Source organism: Theropithecus gelada, chromosome X (assembly GCF_003255815.1).
Source record: "Theropithecus gelada isolate Dixy chromosome X, Tgel_1.0, whole genome shotgun sequence".
NCBI lineage: Eukaryota > Metazoa > Chordata > Mammalia > Primates > Cercopithecidae > Theropithecus > Theropithecus gelada.
Genome location: NC_037689.1, coordinates 18,657,115 through 18,680,980, shown reverse-complemented (window position 1 = coordinate 18,680,980; position 23,866 = coordinate 18,657,115). Strand labels below are relative to the sequence as shown.

Here is a 23,866-nt window from a genome sequence, read left to right as displayed (position 1 = left end):
GTGTGTAGTTAAAAGCCTCTGAGGAAAGAGTCCAAAACATTAAACCTTCCCCTGACTGTGGTTCACAGCAAAAATGCCCAGTGTTTAGAAGCACTAGCTCAGACTCAAACTGCCCCTTCTTAGCAGTTCGATCTTAAGCAACCTTAATTTGATCTCAGGCAAATTACATTTCTCTCAGCCTCCATTTAGTCATTTTTAAGAGGAGGATATCAATAACCTACCACACTGGGTTGTTGTGAGGATTAAACACACATTGAAATATTAAGAAAATGCCTAGCACATAGTAAGCTCTCAATAAATACTTGCTATTATTTTATATTGACCTAAATATGCCCTTTCACCAATCAGTTATATTCTTGGGCAAGGTATTTTAACAAATCACTGGTCACTTGGAAGTGGAGGCAACTTACAGAAAATTGTGAGCATATCATGGAGTTCCTGGAGTTGTGCAGCACAGTGTTGGTTGGCCACTGCTAACTTTGTCTTAATAACCTCAATGCTAAATCCATCCTAAGTAAATTTAAATCACATCCTTAGACACAGTGTCCATTCTCAAACCAAATGAAAAAAAAAAAAAATTCCACAAGAAACAATGAAATATACATTAACATTTTCCCTCTATGTCCCTTGAATGTAAGTTCTCTTAAAATTTTCTGTATACTGATTTTATATCAAGAACACTTGGATGATAAATAAATATTAAGGTAAAATGTAACAGACATTTCTTTTGGGGGGAAATAAACTATGAAAGGAACAACTTTTTATATTGAAATTGGATCAGAATCCAGGGTAGCAAAGTTATAACTTCTTCAAGTTATCAAATTAACCACAGCCGAAAGAATGGCTGTTAGTATCCTTTGGCTGAACAGATTACTGTATTAATTAGAACACAGTTATTAGTGGCTCTTAAATTCAAAGTCATATATATTTCAGTTTATGCTTGCACTTAACTCACTCAGTTAATTTTCAAACATAAGGTTCAGCTCCTGTTATTAACAACTTGACATGTTCTGTTGAAGCTCTCACTTTTCTTCTAATTCTGAAAGTACTTTTATACATTCTGAAGTGGCATTTCAGCAGATGGAAAAATGAAGATGGCAAATCAGGACCAATTTCTTATTTCAAGGTTAAATTAATACTAAACCAGACTATTAACGAAAACATCTTCATCAAAATTAACTAGAGAGAGTTGGTAGTTCTCTGAAACTTTGTATAAATTTTATTTATTACTGGAAAATACTAAAATCACATTGAAAACACCTTAAAGTTAAGTCCCAACCCGATTATTAGAGAAAATCACTTGGGCATCCAGTCCCTTTGATTGAACCTGGGTAACAAAAGAGGCAAAAGACATGATTTGTGATGAAACTTACTATTCAAATGCTAAATGTTTTCAAGCTTTAATAAGGTATATATCAATTCCAAGTACCAAGCATAATATAAAAATTCAAATTCATGGGTTTACTCTTAATAAGCATCAAAAGCAAATTCTGTTCACTGAATCCTATCTTTTGATTGGCACAATGCATTCAGAGATGAGTTATAATTAGGAAAAAAGAGCGTCCACTGAATGCATCATGTGTAAAAATGCAATTAACATTTCAAAACCACATTAAAAGGGAAAATACCTAAAAAGTTAACTCTTAATAAAATTATTTGAAACAATATTATCCTGCAGATAAAAATACATTTCTTGTATATACATGTAGATTTCTACATGAAAGAAAAGATTCAGCTCCAAATAGAAAAGGGCTGACCCTTGAAAAAGACATCTTAGATTGCCAAACTGATGTGATTACCACTGTAAGAACTAAAAACAGAAGGATAAAAAGGTTAAGTTAAAGGAAGGATAAAAGTTTAGTCAACTGCTCCTGAACAGTGGCAGAGTTGGGTGAGAAGTGGGAGATGAAGGCAGAAATAAGACAAAGAAGAAAGGCAAAGAAGGCCTCAACTCTGATTGAAAATGAGTGGAGAATCAAGCAAAGTTGAGAACAGATATGATATAGGTGCAGTGAGACACTTCAAACTAGAATTTGGTAGTTGATAGTTATAGAAGCTCAATTAAATCATCTTAAAGTAGAATTAGACAAAGCATCTACATTTTAATGGAGAACCAGTCTTACAGTGACCAGATAACTCGGCATGGTATTATCATTTAAAAATTTTTCCTAAATACCATGAAGTCGGTAGAAGACCTTTGCATCAGATCATGTTCTTTGAAGCTGAAAAAAGTCCCTGACTGACTAGGAAAGACAGCACAGTGCTCCAAAAAGAAACCTGCAGAGATGTATCAACACCAAAAACTCCATTTGACCCTGGACAGGCCCAGGATTTGGGATTCTTCAAAATGAGGGGAATGGACCAGGTTTCTTCCAAGCAAAACATTCTATCGTTTTGTCGACAATGAATTAAATTGAAATTGTTTAGAACAATCCCAATTTTGGTGGGGAAGGCAAGGAAGATAAGTTAAGCAAGATAAAGAAAGCTCACAGAAACTTCATGCAGGGGTACAGCATTAAAGTTCTTTGTTTCCTAATTAATGTTGTATGCAGAAGTATTCTGTAAACTAAATTTTCCTGATAGAAAAGTTCCCACATCCTCAACAAATGAGAATGATTGCATTATTTGGGATCCTTGATCAATATGAACCACGTACTGTCCCTTCTCAAAGACTAAGTTCCTTATTTTTCACCCAAATCCTATATATTGAAAGACAACTGAGGTGCTAAATGTTAACCACTAGTCAAGTTAGGAATGTCTGAAGAAAATATATTAACCTTGACATAAAGATGATGTTTTCGGTCAAATTTCAGACATGTATTATTATAAATTAATAACTGGCTCCATCCACCAGGTTAAAGATGAAGGAGGGCCTAAGATGTCTCTTAGAGTTTATATACACACAAGTGAGTGTCACTGTTTTGTTTTGTTTTTGACCTAGTTTTATTAAATATTGCTTCCTTGGGGTGTGTTTATAACAACTCCCAGAACATTTCATGTAAGGATTCAAAGCGGTCATATTAAAATACAGCTTCAATATAAAGTTTATCACAGTTTTACAGTATTCAAAAATGACAGACCTGCCTTAAAAAACAAAACAAAAACCAAAAAAGGACTATTACACCCAAAACATAAGAAAACAATTAAATAAACAAGTTTGGCATTTTCATAACTTTATAGTATAAAACAGAATATTAAATTTATTACTGGCAAACGGACACTGATTTATTTCCTTTGAAATGTGTCCCATTTAAACACACTATACAAGTTCATTATACAAAAGATTGATGATCATTTTGATGAAAGAAGTGCACCCTGAAAATTTTTGCCAGTTTAGAATATTTAGCTCTTAAAGTTTTTAAAAAAAGTCCTTTTCCTTTTTTAAACTGAAGGCTGAATTCAGATTTTTTTTGTTGTCTCATCTGTCAGCCTTCCTGGTTTAAAAACAATAGTGTCTATGGACGCCCACCAGGGGGCAGTGTAAGATTAGCCATTAAATCACGAACAGCTGCAAATATTGTGCATTCACCTGCAACAGAGAAAAATGGTCATTAGCTATTCGCAATACAGGTAAGATGATGTTAACACACCGGTGGGGGAAGGGGTAATTAAATCTAAAATTAGTAAGAACTTTAAAGATCAAAATAAAAGACAATTTTAACTGCCCAGATTATTGGGGATTAAGCTGTGGTGTTATCAGATTATATTTGTTTGGATTTTTTTTCTCAGGAGGAAACTTTGAGCAAGTCCCAGTTAGGTCTGAATTTAGGAAGATATGCCTAGAGTTTCTGTTTAGAAACAGTGTAGCATTAGCTAAGCCTTTGAAGTTGGGCTTTAAGGCTACTGAGTGCTTATGGGCATTTTGGATATCATAAAAACATCTAGTTTATATTTATGCATTAGTTACAACTTTGGTGGTATCTTTCAAACATTGCATTAAAGGCCAGATAAAAAATTTTTATGACAGCGCTGTCCAATAGAACTTTTTGTGATGATGGAAATGTTGTATAAGTGTGCTATGACTACTAAGCACTTGTAATATAGCTATTGTGACTGAGGAACTGAATTTAAAGTTTTATTTAATTTTAATTAAATTTAAGTAGCCACATGCTGGCTAGTGGCAGTTATACTGGACAGTGCAAGTCTCTGACATCTATTGGAGTTTTCTCCCAAAATTCAAGGAAATGGTCAACTTCCAGAGTTCAACATTAAAATCAATTATATACAAAAATGATTTTTCTTAAAAGCACTTCATCAGAAGAGAAGTGATGGGTGTGGGAGGTAGGGTGGGAGACTGAAGTATGGTGCACCAACAATCCAAAAACAAGATTTGTGGGTGGGGAGGGTGCTGGCAATTCATCCCCTCAACTTCCCCTTTGCTCAAAGAAACCAAATACTCTGCTTCTTGTAAATATTACAAGTATTTAAATATTATAAACCAAAAGCTGGATCCCTTCCTCTAGAGCATGGTCTAACACTATATACAGTGGCTGAAAGTGGGAGAACTGAAGACCTCATGTGAACCATCGCCTTTCAGCAAAGGGCAGGATGTGCAGTGATCCTGTGCACATGAGAAGGTACAGAAAGAAAAGGAAATCCAAAGGTCTGCCCAGTCCAAGGGGGATAAAAAAGGAAAACACTTCCAAAATATCTCAACAATTTCTTAAAAGGAGAAGTGATATTGTTTTTTAAAAAACACATTTTCATTATTGATAGGCAGGAAAACTTGCTTGATCCCAATTGGATCAAAACATTTTCCTTTTAATTTTAAATTCCACAAGACATAATACATAAAAACACATAAGATAATGATAGCCATCTTCTTGTGAAGGAATAGTGTTTATTATCAAGGTTCTACTGGACTGTTACTTTGAGAATTCTGATAGCTTTAAACTTTGATTCTTGAGGACCTATTTTTAGCTGAAAGAAGAGAGAAGTCAAAGGATGAAAGCAGAAAATTTTAAGAAGTAGAAGAAGTATTACAACAAAAGAAGCACACCCTTCTCTACTGCCCAGTGTATTCCTTATACACTAAAGTGAGAACTCGCCTGCATATCCAATGTGGGGAAACAAATAGTTAAATATATCATTTCTTTCCTGATTCCTAGTTCTAGAAAACTTTGGACACTGTAGTACCTAAAAATGTTTCAGAGAACAACTTTCCCTCATTTAAAAACATAGTTGTTATTTAACTATTCTAAACAGAGAGATACAGAGAACTTCCTTAATATTACAAATAAGCAAATTTTAAATTTAAATTTCCTTAATATTAGAAATGAGCAAAATGGAAGAAAAGTTCTCTTGGCTGAGCTTTGTATTTCGCAACCCCAAATTTAGCACTGCCAGGAGTTACGTGTTAAGTGAAGGCTACTCCAGTATTGCAGGGACCTTGTTTATCTTTCTAGAAACATTCTGGTTTCCTCGGAAATGTTCAGTTTGAGAGCTTCATTGTGCACATGGTGAAAAGCTTCACTTGCACCCACCTGACACTTATATAAGAAGCCCAAAAAAGCAGTAATGCCATTTGTATCAGCTTTTATTCTTCACAAAACATTTAGAAGATACAGAACTTTTAATAATATTCTTCTATTCATGATTGAACCATGAAATATGAGAAACCAACATGCATTTCAACTTTGTGATGTACAGAGTGGCAGGTATTGATGGTAGGGCAGGAATTCACAGCCATGGAAAGTTCTATCATCCTAACCTAGGTCTTTGTGGCAATGTGTGCTATAAATACAAGCTTCTGGCATTAGCAACTGGGTCAGTCCCAATAGTAAGTAAATCACTAACAAAAAGTCCAGGCAGCAGAGAAATGGACAAAAATGAAGAACCAGTGAGAAAGGAAGAAAGCGACAGGCAGACATTAAGAGGGCCACAGCAACCAGACCTCTACTGCTATGACTGGGTGGTAGAGTAGGTAAGGAGGGAGAAAAGAAGAGGAGAAAGGGGTGTCTCTCAAACGCACTTTTATAACATCTATGCAATAAAATATTTTCTACTGGTCATGTACCTTGTCGTGGTGGATTCATCTCTGCAAACCTCTTCAGTATGTTGCTGACCATCATGGGAGCAGCAACAGAAGAGTTCTGCTGTCTGGGAATGTCTGCCTGCTGGGTTGTACCTGAAGCCATGTCATAAATGATTGGAACTATAATACTAACAGGTTCTTGGGGAGGGACCGATGTTTTCTGAGTTAGTTGAAGCTGTATACACACAACACACACAAAGAGAATAAAAACATCATAAAACATCTGTCTAAATGTATCAAAGGTACTATCATTTACTATACTTTCAGATTAAGATAAGCAAGCAAAAGAAAGTTACACATGACAAGTGACAAACAACTGAATATTATGGTTAAGATGCAACTGTGCTACACAATTACCTGGTTCAATAAATTTCTGTTTATTACTAAAGGAACCAGGATGTCATGACATCTACGCTGACAATTAAGGAATCTTGGGCTCTATTTGGCAACAAAAGATAATTTATGCAGTTATCCAAAAGTTGCTCTATTATCACGTGGCTTTCTCCTCAGAAGCTCTGTACATGCACAGATGCTGGGTGGTACTTACAAAAAATAGCATTTTTGATTTCAGCACCACAGCAGGTGTCCCAGGAGGTGCAATTGGTGGTGCGCTGGGAGGGATCGTTAGGCAAAACTGAACATTCCATTTCAGCTGTGTTGCCTGGTCAGGGAACTGTTTTGAGGGGGAAAAAAATCAAGATAAAGGCATATAAACATTTAAAATCATATTCTACTACGAAAGTCTGAGAGGTTAGAATTTTGTTTCATACCCAATTATTAACAGAACATAAAGTTGATAATCTACACTTTTTCAAAACAAATATATACATGAAGTTGCTAACAGAAAAGTCAAGTGTGGATTTATGTAAGATTTCCCCCTTCCTTCCCTCCCACTTCGTTAATTCCTAAGGCCTATGGATTCAGCTTCTGCAGTGTCTCTGACATCTGTTCCCTCCTATCGATATTCATTGAGGCCACCATGTGCAGGGCTTTATTACTTCTCCTGTGCTCCCCTAACAGCTCTTTCCAGTGGCTGCGTCTTCCAGTCCATCCTTATACCACCATCAGACATAGGTCCTACAACATGGTTCTACTCAAGCTCACAAATGCTCAGTGACATTTAGTGACATATGCTGTCCCCCTACCACCCACAACTGAGGACCAACACCTAGCATTCGAGGCCCTTCTTAACTGTGCCAATCTAGACTTCCCAGTCCTGTTTCCAACTCTTACCCTAAACAAACTAGTCAAACTGTGTGAAAGACTTTTAAATTATATCCATTGGTGCTTTTTTAGCCACATAAATATTTACTCCTTTAAAAATTCAAATGGATTTCTTTTTGACATAAATAATGTTTCCTACAGCCTATTAGATCAGAAGCCAAATGTTGAGACTATTAGCAAAAGAATACTATTGCCCCAATATGTATAGTAAAACGCTAACTAAAAAACCAGTGAGGTAATTGAAGTTACTCAAATCAGCACTAGAAACATTAAAATGAAAAGACCACTGTAAGATTGAAAAAATATATCAGCTGCCATCTTGATTCCATCTATATAACTACATACTTTCACAGGAAAGAATTCAAAATCTCCCCATACAGAGAAGATTGATTATATGATAAATTAGCATCTGAAAAAGTTGGATCCATACCTCCTCACATTTGACACCAAAACAAAGTGAGACCCTGTCTCAAAATAAATAAATAAAAATAGATTTAAAAATTTAAATAATTAAAAAAATGAATCCAAATGGTATTAGAAAAAAACTTTGGGAGGATTATTTCAAAATCTGAGAGTGAGAAGAATCTAACAATGATACAAAATCAGGAAAACTTAAAAACCAATATTGCTACATTTATACTATTTAAAAGAAAATTTTGCATAGCTAAACCTACCAAAAGTCAAGTCAAAACACAAATGAAAAACGAGGAAAAAATATTTACAATGAATATCCCAAGGGGCTAACTTCGCTAATGTACATACCCAATCCCTACAAATCAAAAGACCTAAAAATCTACAAATCAGAAAGACCCAAAGTCTAAAGACTGATAAAACTGTTGACAAGGATGTGGGAAAAAGCCAGTACTCTCATTGGTGGTGGGAATATAAACTGGCATAACCTCTGTGGAGAACAATTTGGCAAAATCTACCAAACTTACAATTATATATATCCTTCGACCCAGCAATTCTACAGGTATACTGGCACATCCATAAAAAGGCTCTTTATTGTGGCACTGTTTGTAACAGCAAAATATCAGAAGAAACCAAAATGGCCAACAAGTTGGGAGTACTTAGAAATTTTAATACATTCACCTAATGAAATACTAAGCTTTGTTAAACAACACAAAACAAAGACATCCTTTATATACTGATATGGAAAGATCTCCAAGATTTGTTCAGTGAATAAAGCAAGATGCTCCTCCATTTCAAGCAATACGCCAGGTTTGATATCCTGGACATCACATCCACCACAAACACTAAAAATATTGAGGGTGGAAAGGTATCTTTTTATTTTATTTTTTATTTTTTGAGACAGAGTCTTGCTCTGTCACCCGGGCTGGAGTGCAATGGTGTGATCTCGACTCACTGCAGCCTCTACCTTCTGGGTTCAAGCGATTCTCCTGCCTCAGCCTCCTGAGTAGCTGGGATTACAGGTGCCCATCACCACGCCTGGCTAATTCTTTGTATTTTTAGTAGAGATGGAGTTTCACCATGTTGGCCAGGCTGGTCTCGAACTCCCGACCTCAGATGATCCACCCACCTTGGCCTCCCAAAGTGCTGGGATTACAGGCATGAGCCACCACACCCAGCCAAAAGGCATGTTTTTAAATGCTGTTATGCATTGAATTGCACACCTGAAAAAGACACGAATTCCTAACCCCCAGCACCCATGAATATGATCTTATCTGAAAACCAGGTCTCTTTGTAGATGTAATCAAATTAAGATGAGGTCATTAGAATGGTCCTTAATTCAATATGACTGTTGTCCTTTATAAGAACAGAAGAGACACAGGCAGAGACACACACAGAGAGAACACCATGTGATGACAGAGGCAGAGGTTGCAGTGATGAGTCTATAGCTAAGGAATACCAAAGACTGCTGGAACCACCTGAAGCTAAGAGAAACGCATGGAATAGATTCAACCCTAGAGTCTTCAGAGAGCATGGCCCCGCTGACCCCTTGATTTAGGATTTATGGCCTCCAGAACTGTGAGATAATAAATTCCTATTGTTTTAAGCCACTCAGCTTGTGGTAATTTGTTGTGGCAGCCCTAGAAAACTAACACGAATGCAGACTGAGCTATGCAGAAACTAGGGGAAATCCCCAAAGGGCCAACAACAAACCAAGAACAGATATTCCGTGCTCTGAAGGCAGCTGCTGCCCATGGAGCATCCTGCTGTCTCTTACTTTGCACTTCAGATTGACTGATTGATTGATTTTTTTGGAGATGGAGTCTCACTCGGTCATCCAGGTTGGAGTGCAGTGGCATGATCTCGGCTCACTGCAACCTCTGCCTCCTGGGTTCAAGCGATTCTCTCACCTCAGCCTCCCAAGTAGCTGGGACTACAGGCATGTGCCACCATGCCTGGCTAATTTTTTTGCATTTTTAGTAGAGACGAGGTTTCACCATGTTGCCCAAGCTGGTCTGGAACTCCTGAGCTCAGGCAATCAGCCCGCCCTGGCCTCCCAAAGTGCTAGGATTACAGGCGTAAGCCACCGTGCCCGGCCATTTTTTTTTTTTTTTTTTTTGAGACAGTCTCACTCCATCACCCAAGCTGGAGTGCAGTGGCGAGATCTCAGCTCACTGCAACCTCCACCTCCCAGATTCAAGCGATTTTTCTGCCTCAGCCTCCCAAGTAGCTGGGACTATAGGCCATGCCACCATGCCTAGCTAATTTTTTTGTATTTTTAGTAGAGACAGGGTTTCACATTGCCCAGGCTGGTCTCGAGCTCCTGAGCTCAGGCAATCTGCCTGCCTCAGCCCCTCAAAGTGCTAGGATTATAGGTGTGAGCCACCGCGTCCGGCCTACACTTCAGTTTTAACAGCTATTCAGGACATAAAGTCTAGGACCAACAAAGGTGAGGAGTCAGATTTTTTAAAATTACATGTTATAAATTTATAAACTAGCTCATAATAAAAATGGAAAAAAGTATAAAACAGGATGTGTAAATATCATTTCATTTAAAATATTTACAAGAAGGCCACGCACGGTGGCTTACACCTGTAATCCCAGCACTTTGGGAGGCCAAGGTGGGTGGATCACTTGAGACCTGAAGTCTAAGACCAGCCTGAGCAACATGGTGAAACCCCGTCTCTACAAAAACAACAACAACAACAAAAGCCAGGCATGGTGGCGTGCATCTGTAGTCCTAGCTATTCAGGAGGCTGAGGTGGGAGAATCACCTGAGCCCCAGAGATTGAGGCTGCAGTGAGCCGAGATCGCATCACTGCACTCCAGCCTGGGCATCGGAATGAGACCCTGTCTCAATCAATCAAAAGTTTATGAGAGCAATGCTATTTGCTTTTATGAATGGACCATCTCTGGAAGGAGAGGCAAGCCATGGTAACTCTGGTTGGCCAGAAGACAGTTGGACAGGGATGGAGGGGACAGGGATAGCTAGACAGGAACTGATGGGAAATTTCTCACTATATTATCTTGTTTTAAATTCAAAAGATAAAACAGAATTGTGTTACCCATTCAAAGATAAATAAAATTTAAGTTAAAAATATTTAAGAATTTAAGAGAAAAATAGAAGAAACTATATAGATGGGTGAAAACCAATAAACACTGCTCCCACCAAGTCTAACCTCCTCAAACAAACCTTGCTGGAAATGTATATCTCTGTAACTTACCAGCTCCAGCTTCATAATGTGCACACAATCCCTCAGGATGTGTGTAGGAGCTCCTAATAGCTTGGTGAAGGCTATTAACGTATTAGCTTTAAATGGTGGTCCTGCAACCTACAGGGATAAATAAAGCAAGTTATTCTTCATTCTACATTAATGCTTCTGTTTCATTAATTATATTCAAATTATGCATTATTAAACACATACTCTTGTTTCAAAGAATTTCTCTAAAACTTGAAGTTCATCAGGTTTCCACTGTCCTGCATTTTCAGGTGTCACTTTTAGCTGAAGCGTTTGGTTGGTTTTGGGACTAAGGGCAACTCTGCATTTCAGTGCATCAGTCTTAAACATGATCACTCCGGGTTCATTGGAATTTATCAGCTGCAGCTGCAAAATAAGGACACATCAAATTAACATGTAAATCAAAGAGAAAATGAAGATGTTACTGAGAGAACTGTTCCAAAAGCAAAACCACTAAGTTGATACCTATTCCAAAACAAAGGCACCTACAGCATTCAGCATCAACTGCTGTCAACATTGCAAAAAGAAATGCAATCAGACATTATGTGCCTTTTGATGGAAGAACATAATTCTACCTATGAAGTATTCTTGCAAAACAACATCAAAAAACTTGAGCCTGAATACATTCAGTAGCTTGATCCAGAGGACTGACCAATGTGATAGAAAACATAGGGATCAAAAAAATATTCAATGATTCCAAATTGTATAAGGATGAAGAAGGAGAACTAGAGGGGGGAACCAAAACTTTGAACGGGACTTAGAAAAACTTATTTGAGTTCTGATTCAAAGTGTAAAAAATGAGACAACCTGGGAAATCTGGATATTAACTAGATATGTGGTGATAAAGAAATTTTTTTTTTAGGTAGAGAATGGTGCACTTTTTTTTAAGAGTCCATACCTTTTAGAGACACATGCAAAAATTTTTATGGAAGAAATTATGTCTGAGATTTGCTGTGAAAATCTGAGGGGAGGAGTTCTAGATGAAACAATACTGATACTAGTTAACTGTTGGAGGTGGGTGATGAGAGTACAGAAGTTCATTATACTATTCTACTTCTGTATATGCTGAACATTTTCCACTATATATATATATTTTTTTAAAGTGGCACATTAGAAAAAAATACAGAGTACAATTACAAAAGGTTAGATCTGGATTAGGCTCTTATTTTAGCCCAGGGGTTGACAAACTTTTTCTGTAAAGTGTTATATAGAAAAAGTTGCAGGTTTTATGCACTATATGGTCTCTGTCACAACTATTCAATGTTGTCATCACAGCTGAAAGCAGCTATAGACAATACATAAATGAACAGGTGTGGCTGTGTTCCAATAAAACTTTATTTACAAAAACAGGTGGTGAGAAGGACATAGCAACCAGGGGCCATAGTTTACTGACCCCTGTTTTGGCAGAGTATGTTGATTATGCAGCTGAGCAAAATGAGGTCAAAGAGCTGAAAGCTTACATAGATAGTAAGTGGCATAGCTGAGGCTAGATCCCAGGTCTGATGATAACCATTTTGAGTGCTGATTTTAGTTTATTTTATTATTTTTCTCTTTTTTCTTTTGAATGCTAATTTATTCAAAAACGTTTCCGTACCAACTCTTAGTGTGAAGGTTGCAAAATGGCTTCACACTAAGCATGGAGTGAATATTTTAAACATTCATCATTTTTAATTCTTTTTTTATTTTTTGAGATGGAGTCTTGCTCTGTTGCCCAGGCTGGAGTGCAGTGTCACGATCTCGGCTCACTGCAACCTCTGCCTCCCAGGTTCAAGCGATTCTCCTGCCTCAGTCTCCCAAGTAGCAGGAATTACAGGCATGTGCCACCACGCCCAGATAATTTTTGTTTTTGTTTGTTTGTTTTGAGAGAGAGTCTCTCTCTGTCTGCTCAGGCTGGAGTGCAGTGGCACGATCTCAGCTCAGTGCAACCTCTGCCTCCCAGGTTCAAATGATTCTCATGACTCAGCCACCCAAGTAGCTGGGATTACAGGCGTGTGCCACCACACCCGGCTAATTTTTGTATTTCTAGTAGAGATGGGGTTTCACCATGTTGGCCAGGCTGGTCTCGAACTCCTGGGCTCAAGTAATCCACCTGCCTTGGCCTCCCAAAGTGCTGGGATTACAGGCATGAGTCACCGTGCCTGGTCTTGTATTTTCAGTAGAGGTGGGGTGTCGCCATGCTGGCCAGGCTGGTCTCAAACTCCTGACCTCAAGTGATCTGCTTGCCTCGGTCTCCCAAAGTGCTGGGATTACAGGCATGAGCCACGGTGCCCAGCCTAAACATTCACCATTTTGACTACCTCATTAATACATGCATCTACCAATAATAACAGTAATTATAAATAATGAAAATGCCAAGACATTATATTAAGGGCTTTACATGAAATATCTCAAATCCCCACAACTGTTATCAGTTAGGTAAATACTATTATCTGAAGTAATTTGCCCAAACACACATTAGCAGGTAGTATGGCTGGCTACAAACCCAGGCAGCCTGACTCTAGAACTGGTGCTCTCAATTATAAATTATCTCCTAAGGCTTTATCACCATAGGATAAGTTAGAAGTCTTCTTTCTTTTTTTTTTTTAGAAGTCTTTTTTCTACAAGAGTTTTTAAAAATTCAATTGTTTATTTATTTATTTATTTATGAGACAGAGTCTCGCTCTATTGCCCAGGCTGGAGTGCACTGGCGTGATCTCGGCTCACCGCAACCTCCGCCTCCCGGGTTCAAGCAATTCTGCCTCAGCCTCCCATATAGCTGGGATTACAGGTGCACACCACCATGCCTGGCTAATTTTTGTATGTTTTAGAAGAGACGGGATTTCATCATGTTGCCCAGGCTGGTCTTGAACTCCTGACCTCAAGAGATCTGCCCACCTCAGCCTCTCAAAGTGCTGGGATTACAGGCATGAGCCACCGTGCCTGTCCTGTTCATGTATTTTAAAAGAAGCTTTTGTCCTTGTAACCATAAATAATTTTCTTTAAATTTTTTTTCTATTTTTATTTTTTTAGAGACAGGGTCTTACTTGATCACCCAGGATAGAGTGCAGCAGCATGATCACAGCTCAGTGTAACCTGGAACTCCTGGTCTCAAGCAATCCTCCTGCCTACACCTCCCAAGTAGCTAGGACTACAGGTGCATGCCTGATGATTTTTTTAATTTTTTGTAGAGAGAGGGTCTTGCTATATTGCCTAGGGTGGTCTGGAACTCTTGGGCTCAGTGATCCTCCTGCCTCAGCATTCCAAGGTGCTGGGATTATAGGTCTAAGCCACCACATCCAGCCAATTATTTTATTTCCATAAAGACTCAGATTCAAAAAATCAGTCTGCCTGCACGGGCACTCCAGAAGGCAAATAATTACTGGTATGCTATTCTCTGCAAGGCCAGATCCTGTGCGCACTGGTCCTATGTGCTGCAGAGACCTATCTCCAGGTTCATGTTAGCCACATAACATAGAAGCCACAGCACAGCAAATTGTATAATGCAGAACTATGTTAACGTAAGAATGGAAAAGAAAATAATGGAGTCCATTTTTAATGCCAGTTTAGGGTGAAAAGCATAATTCTAACGAGCTTGTTAAAGGAGGGAAGGTGAAGGAATGTCACGTTAGTTCAGATCCTATCCTGCAGGACAACTGAGCATTTTACCCTTAACAATCACCACTTAGAAGGTCACTAGGTACCCATACCGTTTCTTGTTGAATAATTCTTTGAAGATGTCGTCTCATGATGACTGATCCAAGGAATCTCTCAAGTGGAGAACAAAGGTAACTACCTGCCAGACCAGGCACAAGGCCTGGCGTTGGAGAGGGCAGCAGTAAAATGTTCAAGGCACTGTGAGTGAGGATGGTAGGTATGGATGCCGCCCAAGAGCGCTGAGGTAGTTTACGAGGTGGAGGCATGTTTGTTGGCATTGTTTGAGAACCTTTTGGGAAGGAAAACATGTTATGTCATTTACAAATACATACTATCTCACTGCTTCCTGTTTTGCCTTCATCACAAATCTTTGATGTTCTAAATCATTCTGTACTGTTGCAGTTACTCCTTGTGGTGTAACAATCGTATATTAACAACCTGTTAGCAAAAATGGCCACTATTTTTCTCCTTCTTGTGTCCAGGCCCCTTGCAATATGACTTTGCAGCAACTCCTTTAAGGGGTGAACTCTATTTCTCCACCTGAAACCTGGCTGGCCTAGTGACTTGCTTCTGACCAACAGAATGTGGTGGAAGTGACACTGGGCTAGTTGTAGGCCTCAGCTTCTACTCCCTGCCTTAAAATCCTGTTGAGCCACCATGTGAACAAGCCTCAGATCAAGTGCGAAACCACACAAAGCAGAGCGAAACCTTGCCATCTGAGGCCATCTTAGATCACCTAGTCCCAAACAAACCCAGCAGCTGACTACAGACACATAAGTGAGCTGCCCAGCAGAGCCTGAAAGAATCACTCAGCTGTGCTCAGCCTAAACTGCCAACCTGCAGAATTGTGAACCAATATATAACAATCATATATTGTTTTAAGCCACTAAATGTTATGTAGCAAAAGCTAACCAATAAATGTATATAATTCTCTTCTGTGTTAATATGTGTGATATTGTGAAATATATATTTGGTCTTTGTCCTAGCTCCTGGCATACAAATCCTAAAATTTTTGGAATCTTCAAAGTGGTTAAGTGTCCTTTTGTATGCTAATGAGATGGCTGATGGCTGGCAGCCCCTGGGTAGCTTCAGGAAGGGGGCTGATCATAGGAAAGACAAGGCACGATTAGAAGGTTGGTAGTTTCAGCCCCATCCCCAAAGTTGATCACCAGTGGCCAGTGATTTAATCAATAATGCCTACGTGATGAAACTTCCATAAAAACCCAAAAGGACAGAGTTTGGAGAACTTCCAGATAGCCAAACATGTGGAGGCTCACAGAGGACATGGAAACTCCACTCTCCTTATGCATCTCTTCATCAGGATCCTATGTAATATCCTTTAAGTATCCTCTCTCAAAAAGTAGATCATGACTTTCAAATGTGAGGATGCAACAAAATACGTCACTTTGAGTTATACTAAAAAAGAACATAAAAATGTTGATGATACTCACTTGTTCCAGCTCGAGGGGAATGAGAAGCATCTGGAACCGGAGAATGTAGTGAAGGGTTGGCTGGTGACATTCCAGGCATGCGTGCTGCTGGTGAGGGGCCGGACACTTGAGGAGATCCTGGCCAGTTCCCTGCTCGTCCACTTGGTGACACCATAGTGTATGGGGAACTAGGGTCAAGAGTCCCTATAAAAAAGGTAAACAAATGATTCTCAAAACCTATATTTTAATAACTGAAAATTACTTGACAGCATTCAAATCTTTACATAGTAATAATTTTATTTTTTCTTCCAATAAGATGTTTCACTGAAGCTTGATGTGTGTTAACATGTCATGACTGAATCTCTATTTTGTGTAAGGTACTTTTTAACATGATACAAAAATTAGAAAAATATAAAGATAGAGGATAAAATTTACCTTCACACAAGCTTCAATGTGTGTAATATGTAACAGTGTATGCTACTATATGCATGAAAATATTAAGCAAACAATCTCAGAGTTCCTTTAAAGGCAGAAATATATTTTTAAACCAACTTCGACAAATGAGGAGAAGGAAATTTTCCATATTCTTTATTTAGGCTACGTTGACTAAGAAATGAACCAAGACTCAAGTTTTGAAAGCAGTGACTTCCTGAACAATCTGATATTTAAATTTCATCCTCCATTGGTATCCAAGAAAATATTCAAAAATAAAAAATAAATAAATAAATTTCATCCTCCAGATACCTTCAACATATTTTTTATATCCCTCTATAACCAAATGACAAACTGAAAAAATACTTTTACCATGTATATGTCAGAGACTAAATTGTCTTTACTTAAGTCTTACAAATGGGTAAGAAAAAACACAAGAACATAGGTAAAGCATATATAACTGGGAGGTATAAAATAAGAAACACCAAAGACCGGCCAGGCATGGTGGCTCACACTTGTAATCCCAGCACTTTGGAAGGCTGAGGTGGGTGGATTGCTTGAGTCCAGGAGTTCGAGACCAGCCTGGGCAACACGGCAAAACCCCATCTCTACAAAAAAAAAACCCCACAAAAACTAGCCAGGCGTGGTGGTGCACATCTGTAGTCCAAGCTACTTTGCTGGGGAGGGGATTGAGGCAGGAGGATCACCTGAACTTGAGAAGCCGAGGTTGCAGTGTGCTGAGATTGCACCACTGCAGTCCAGCCTGGGTAACAGAGAGAGACCCTGTCTCAAAAAAAAAAAAAAAAAAGGAAAAAAAGAAACACATTAAACAATAAGATACCATTTTTCACCTATCAAAATGGCCAAGGTCTTTAAAATATGTAATACTCCCTGCTGGCAATGATGCAGGATAACAGACATTCTTGTATGATGGTATGGGAAACTGGTACAGCCTTTCAGATGAGCAGTTAGCAATATGTTTCGAAAGCTTTAGAATTTCTCAAAACCCTTGATACAACAATTCCATTTTTGGAACTTAAGGAAACAATCATGGATATGAGCACAGATGGCACCACTTTTAATTGTGAAAAAAATGGCAACATTCTAAACATATAACAATAGGAGAGCAGTTAAGTCATGGTACACCCTGACAAGGGGATATTATTACGCCATATGGTATGATGATGTGACAGAAATGTTCCCACAAATATTAATAGTAAAAACTAAAATCCCAGGTGCTATACAACTTAAAAACTGAGGAACCTGTTTATGTTCTATGGTATCATACTCATGATATATTAAGTGAAAAAAGGCACTGAACACTGTAAAGTATGCTGTCGTGTGTGTAAAGGAGAGGGGAAAGAACACTTGCATGTATTTGCTTGTGTATGCATGAAACAGCTCTGCAAGAATATCTACATGTTTCTGGGAAGAGGAACTGGTGGTTGGTGGAATAAAAAGGAAACATTTCACTGACTTCTGGTTCTGGTTCTAATTTTTATCTAGTTGAATCAATTCAAAATAAAATTTTTTAGTTAAAAAGTTAAAAAATTCAAGTCTCAAAACAATTCCTATGTTAGGGTACCCACTGTAGGGGGGCAAGGGCAGGTATTTGAAGGGGGAGACAAGCAGCTGGGTAGAGAGCAAGCGAGAATAACAGAAACGTGAGAGGGCAGGCAAGCAGGGCATGTGACAGGAAGGGCAAGGCAGAGCAACAGCAAGGGAGAGTCCAAGGCAGAGACAAACTCACTGGTCATTACCTCTGTGTGGTGGAATTAGATAAATTTGATTCTTTTTGCTTGAGCAATATTTTTGCTACTTCCTCAATAAACAAGTATTAATTTTGCAATGAAAAAATTTACTCAACAAAAATTATTTTCACATCAAGCTCTTACGCTGTATCGATTTCCATGTATGGACTCACCATGTGGACTAGCAAAACTGGCCCCTGGTCCTATTGAGATTCCATGCGAGGATGGGGGAGGAGTTGGAACAAATGACGCTGGTGATGGGGCTCTCAAAGCCCCACTTGGGGAGCTGGCAGCGTGCAGATTTCCTAATAAAGGAAAATAATTATAGATAATCTTGCAGGACACATTTTATGTCCTGTCCAAGGACCCCAAGTTAAAAATCTCTCTACAAACTAAAGAAACGAGTAGTATAGCTCCCATATATATAACACAGAGAAAAACTGGCAAGATTTCATTATCGAAAGAAAGTGTTCAATTCCATGGGCCCAAATTCTAGCTCTTATATTGACTGATTAAAAATCCGGTGTACTTTTTATTCAGTTATTCATTCAACAAGAAGGCCTGAATGCCGACTTCATGCCAAGCACTGTTTTAGGCACTGGGGATGCAGCAGTTAACGAAAGAGATAAAAATTCCTGCCCTAACAAAGCTTATATTCTAATAGAATGAGAAAGACAAGTATCTGTCAGGTAAGTGCTATGGAAAAAAATACAACAGGGTAAGGGGACAATATCGTGTAGTGAAGGAGGTGGGTATTGTTCCTTATATATAGCAATCAGAAAAGACCTCTCTAAGGAAAGGGGCATGTGAGCTGACACGTGAAGAAAGGATTAGGCATGAGGATACCCAGGGGATGAGATATTCCAGCCAAACAGAGAGCTAGTGCAAATGCCCCAAAGGTGGAAGCAGTTATAAATAACAGGGAGGAAGCCAGTGTGGCAAGAACAGAGTGAACGAGGTGGGCAGTGGGAAGAGAGGACACCAGAGAGGCTGGAGGAAGAGGGGTGGGTCCCAGATCACATGGGGACTTGTGGGCCACTCTAAGGACTTAGGGTTTACCCTGAATGAGTGGGAATCCAATGCAGAGTTTGGAGCGGAAATCATGGACGAACTTCTGTCCCAGAAGGATCACTCTAGCTGCTGTGGGACAGACTATAGAGCAAGGGTAGGGGTAGGGACAGGAAAACCAGTTAGAAATGACTGCAATAATTCAGGTGAGAGAGGACTAGTGGCTTGGGTAAAGGTGACAGACTATGGTAGTGAAAAGTGGTTGGATTCTGGGTAAATTCTGAAAATCAAGCTGACAGTATTTGGTAAATGACTGAACATGGGTATGAAAGAGACGTCCAGCATGACTCGAAGAGCTTCAGCCCAAGTAGCAGGAAGGAAGGGCCTGCCATTTACTGAGCTGGGGTGTCTGTGGGAAGAGGAGCACTGGGGCAGTGAAGAGATCCGGAGTTTAGTTTCAGCCATGCTGAGTTTCAGGTATCTACCAGACATTACATGGAAATTATGCCGAATAGACAGTTAGAAAATACAATACAAGGCCGGGTGTGGTGGCTCACGCCTGTAATCCCAGCACTTTGGGAGGGCGACGCGGGCAGATCACCTGAGGTCAGGAGTTTGAGACCATCCTGGTCAACATGGCGAAACCCCGTCTCTACTAAAAATACAATCATTAGCCAGGCACAGTGGCGCGTGCCTGTAATCCCAGCTACTCAGGAGGGTGAGGTGGGAGAATTACTCGAACCCAGAAGGTGGAGGTTGCAGCAAGATGAGATTGCTCCATTGTACTCTAGCCTGAATGACAGAGCAAGACTCTGTCTCCAAAAAAAAAAAGAAAGAAAAAAGAAAATACAATACTAGACTTACGGAGAGACTGAGATTGGAGATATAAAAAACAGGCAAACGTTAACTTATTTAAAGCCACAGGACTAGTTTTAATTTAGGATTATGAAAGGGTGAACTATGGCTACCAAAACTATGAATAAATGCAACATTTAAACACTTGCTACATTATCATAATTACCTTTAATATCAGCATGTTTCAAATTCTCTACTATAGCAGTCCCCGCCTTATCCACAGGGGATATGTTCCAAGACCCCCAGTGGATGCCTGAAACCTCAGATAGTATTGAAACCTGTTTTTATCCTACACACATATATGATAAAGTTTAATTAACAAATTAAGTACAGTAAAAAATTAACAACAGTAAAATAGAACACTCTTAGCAGTATATTATCATAAAAGTTATGTGAATATGGTACCTCTCTGTCTCTAAATATCTTATTGTACTATACTTGCCCATTTTTGGTCCTCAGTTGATCTCAGGCAACTAAAACCTCGGAGAGCGATAAGGCGAGGGGAACTGTACTATGTGAGATAATTTCATATTTTTGTGTTCTGTAATACCTAAAGCACTGCCTTACTTTCAGTCAGTATGTTGATCAACTTGACCAACTTTTAAGTGTTTATGTTTACTTATTTAGCTGTATGATCTGGACAAGCGACCTAACTTCTCCATGTCTCAGTTTTCCTCCATAAAACGGCAATAATAATAGGACCTACACCACAGGTTTGCTGTGAGGATTAAATGGGTAAAGTGCTTAGACTAGGGCTTGGCACACAGTAAGCACTATATATGCTTGTCTACTACTATAAGTATTTCAAAATATTTTTCCCTTCCTACTGTATAAAAACAATGTCAACTCCTATCCTAGAAACACACTCCCCTGGGGTTCTACAATCCTGTTTCTCCTGTTTTGCCTACTTCCTCCCTAGCTGCTACTTCCCTACTGACCACTGGTATTCCTAGGGGTGGACTCAACTACCCACTTGGGCTTCAATGACCCTAGACATGACAACAACAACTTCCAAGTCTTCATCTGTGGCTCAACCATCTCTGATGAACCATAGGCTCATACAGCCAACTGCCTACTGGACATCTTGACTTAGGAATCTCTGGGGACTTGCAAAATCAACAGGTTCAAGAGAACGCCCTGCTCCTTTCTCTGTAAAATCTGCCCATCCACCACTCTTGTCACTTTCAGTTGTATAAATTTAACCCAGACTAAAATCCAACAATGGCTTCCTATTTACCCATACAATAAAGGCCAAAATTTTGAACAGAGCCCTGTCTCTCCACACACCAGCCATTTGGAAGAGTCTACCATCTTCTGGGAGTTCAGACTCCACACACCCTGCACAGTCTGCCTGAGATATCCTCCTTGTCCATGTCCCTGCACCTGGGTAACTGACCCACCCTTCACGTCTCGGCTTAAATAGTGTTGAAAGGCGGGAGGCAAACAAGGCATCCCCAAGAAACAAACAATTGAACCCCTCCTTATCGAACGCTCTTTCGGAAGCCCAAGTGACCCTTTTTGTAACACTCATCATACTTGGCATTACAGATGAAGACTGTTTATCTAGGAATCTAAGCAGAGGAAGCACACCCCACCCCCCAAATAAAAGTGAATTTAAAGATTTAAGAAATGAGGATCTATTTTTTTAAAACGACACCACTGAAGTAATGTGAAGAGCAATATGAATGGCTACGTGTGAGACATGGTGGGGGTGGGATCTGCCAGGGTGCGAGTGCCTAGGCAGTGCGGGATGTCGAGCAGCCCAATCTGGGCAACAAGACAGATTACAATGGACTGGTCAAAGAGGCATTTGTCATGTACCACACCCCAGGCTAAACACTTTATGTGAACTATTGCATTCAATTCTTACAACATCCCTATGGAAAAGGTTTTATATTATTCTCATTTTACAAATGGAATTAGCTATTGAATAAGTTATGTCATTACATCTCCCACCTGCAGATTAAAGGATTTTCTGGTCAATACAAATTTCTCATATACAGACACACATATACATATCTATAAGAATTTTTGTATTTTATAAAGGAGAAAAGTATGCACCGCAAATTCTGCTTTTCAAAGTGAAAACTTAAAAGCAGATGTATTTGTTGGGTTTGTTACTTAAAAATCAGGATTTAATGTAGTTTTGTTTGTCCTGTTTTCTGATAAGCCCGAATGCCTTTAATTGGTACTAAACTACTTAATGTATTCTTTAGTTGAGTGGACTGATATATTTACAGTAGATAAAAGGTTTTATTATGCATGCTTTTAAAAATCATTTAATTTCTTATATTTTACATCCTATATTACATATCACATCTTTTATGCTAAAACTTTCTTTGAAAAAACCATCATTATGCTCTGGACATATTACCAGGACCTAGTAGGCAAGGGGTCATTCTCCCCAATAAATCTGATGACCTAGCTTCCTTGCTAGATGATAAGCTCAAGAGCAGGGCTGATATCTGGTTCACTGTTAAATCCCCAGCACCAGGCAGCATTTGGCACAGAGCAAGTGCTCAAGAGATACCACTGAATCATTCAGTTAAAAGCAAAAATTTGGCATTCTCAAGCACTTTTATGGCACACTTCATAGGGCTGCCAACAAAGTCATTATGTCTGGACAAACAGACTGTGCACTGCCTGACTCGGAGCCTGGGGGCAGGCCACCCTTCCACCTATTCCATGGCTTAGCAAACTTTTTCTGTAAAGGGCTGTCATAGTGGGAAAGCAGCCATAGACATCACATAAACAAGTGTGGCTTCATTCCAATGAAACTTTATTTACAAAAACAGATGACAGGCAGGATTTGGCTCTATAGGCCTTAGAGTCTGTCGATCTGTAATACAGATCATGTTGTGATTAGCACCCCCTGGAGTTGTGCTGTGAGTCTGGCTCTGGGTGACATTAATTTAAACCTTTTAAAGTGCTCCTGAGCCTGGACACAGACTTCACAAACCTTCCATAATAAATGAGTGACAACTATCTAGCCATAGACTAGAAAGGGAATTCTCTCTGAAGCCTGAGGCTAGATGCACAGTGCTTCTCAATGTGGGGGGGGGGGGTGGGTGTATTTTGGATTTGAAAGTTGAACATGACAAGAAAGTAAGTGATATCTTACCTGGAGACTGTGTGTGCATCATAGAGGGAGACTGATTGACTGTGCTATGATAAGATGTAGGGGGTGAAGTAAGAGGATAAGCACCTGATGTTCCTGGCTGCTTTGGAAATGGCTGAAAAGAAGAAAATTAAATGTTGGTAAAATGGCCAACTGCATGGAGCATAAGAGTGTGGCTTTCACTAATTATAGCAACAGTGTTAATATTTACACACTTTGTTGGTTACCAAATAGGAAACATGAGGTATAAAAGCATGCAAAATAAATACACATCAACAACACAACCCTGACTTTCGAAATGTTTTAAAATAGCAACATCCTCTTTCCCGATCTTGCAATGCTTTCTATCCCTCAAGATGTTTTTTGCTCATTTTATATCTAGCATATAACTGATTTATCTCTATTATTTATCTACCATTTCATTGATTCTAAGACATTTTCCCCCCACACTTTAATATCTCTAACATCAGGGTGTCTCTTTCCATTTATGGGATGTTAGTTTAACTGGCAGTGCTTTTTCTTTCTGAGCAGTAGATAAAAACTGATGCATCTTACATTTGGTGGCGTTTAGTATCAATGAAATATGGTAGCTCAGCCTGACCTTTACTCATCTTTATCACTTTCACAAGGTAGTTGTAACATTTTACATATTTTCTAGTGCCACACAAGAGTTTCAGTTGTTCCTAACATCAAATGTTGGAAATAATTATCAATTTTTTTCTTAAAGTCAT

The 23,866-nt window shown here is 39.0% G+C and overlaps 1 protein-coding gene across 1 annotated transcript in view; it reads right to left on the bottom strand.

Moving 5' to 3' along the window:
• Positions 1–1,196: 1,196 nt before the first annotated feature.
• The window catches only part of MED14 (mediator complex subunit 14), an 86,867-nt gene continuing 64,197 nt past the window's right edge, over positions 1,197–23,866 (bottom strand). Inside the window, exons 23-31 of the mRNA XM_025372379.1 lie at positions 23,139–23,250; positions 18,328–18,459; positions 15,993–16,175; positions 14,595–14,830; positions 11,095–11,274; positions 10,894–11,001; positions 6,582–6,707; positions 6,017–6,209; positions 1,197–3,529 (exon numbers count right to left, since the gene is read on the bottom strand). Coding sequence (XP_025228164.1) covers positions 3,456–3,529; positions 6,017–6,209; positions 6,582–6,707; positions 10,894–11,001; positions 11,095–11,274; positions 14,595–14,830; positions 15,993–16,175; positions 18,328–18,459; positions 23,139–23,250 — 1,344 coding nt within the window. The 3' untranslated portion in view covers positions 1,197–3,455. The remainder of the gene's footprint in view (positions 3,530–6,016; positions 6,210–6,581; positions 6,708–10,893; positions 11,002–11,094; positions 11,275–14,594; positions 14,831–15,992; positions 16,176–18,327; positions 18,460–23,138; positions 23,251–23,866) is intronic.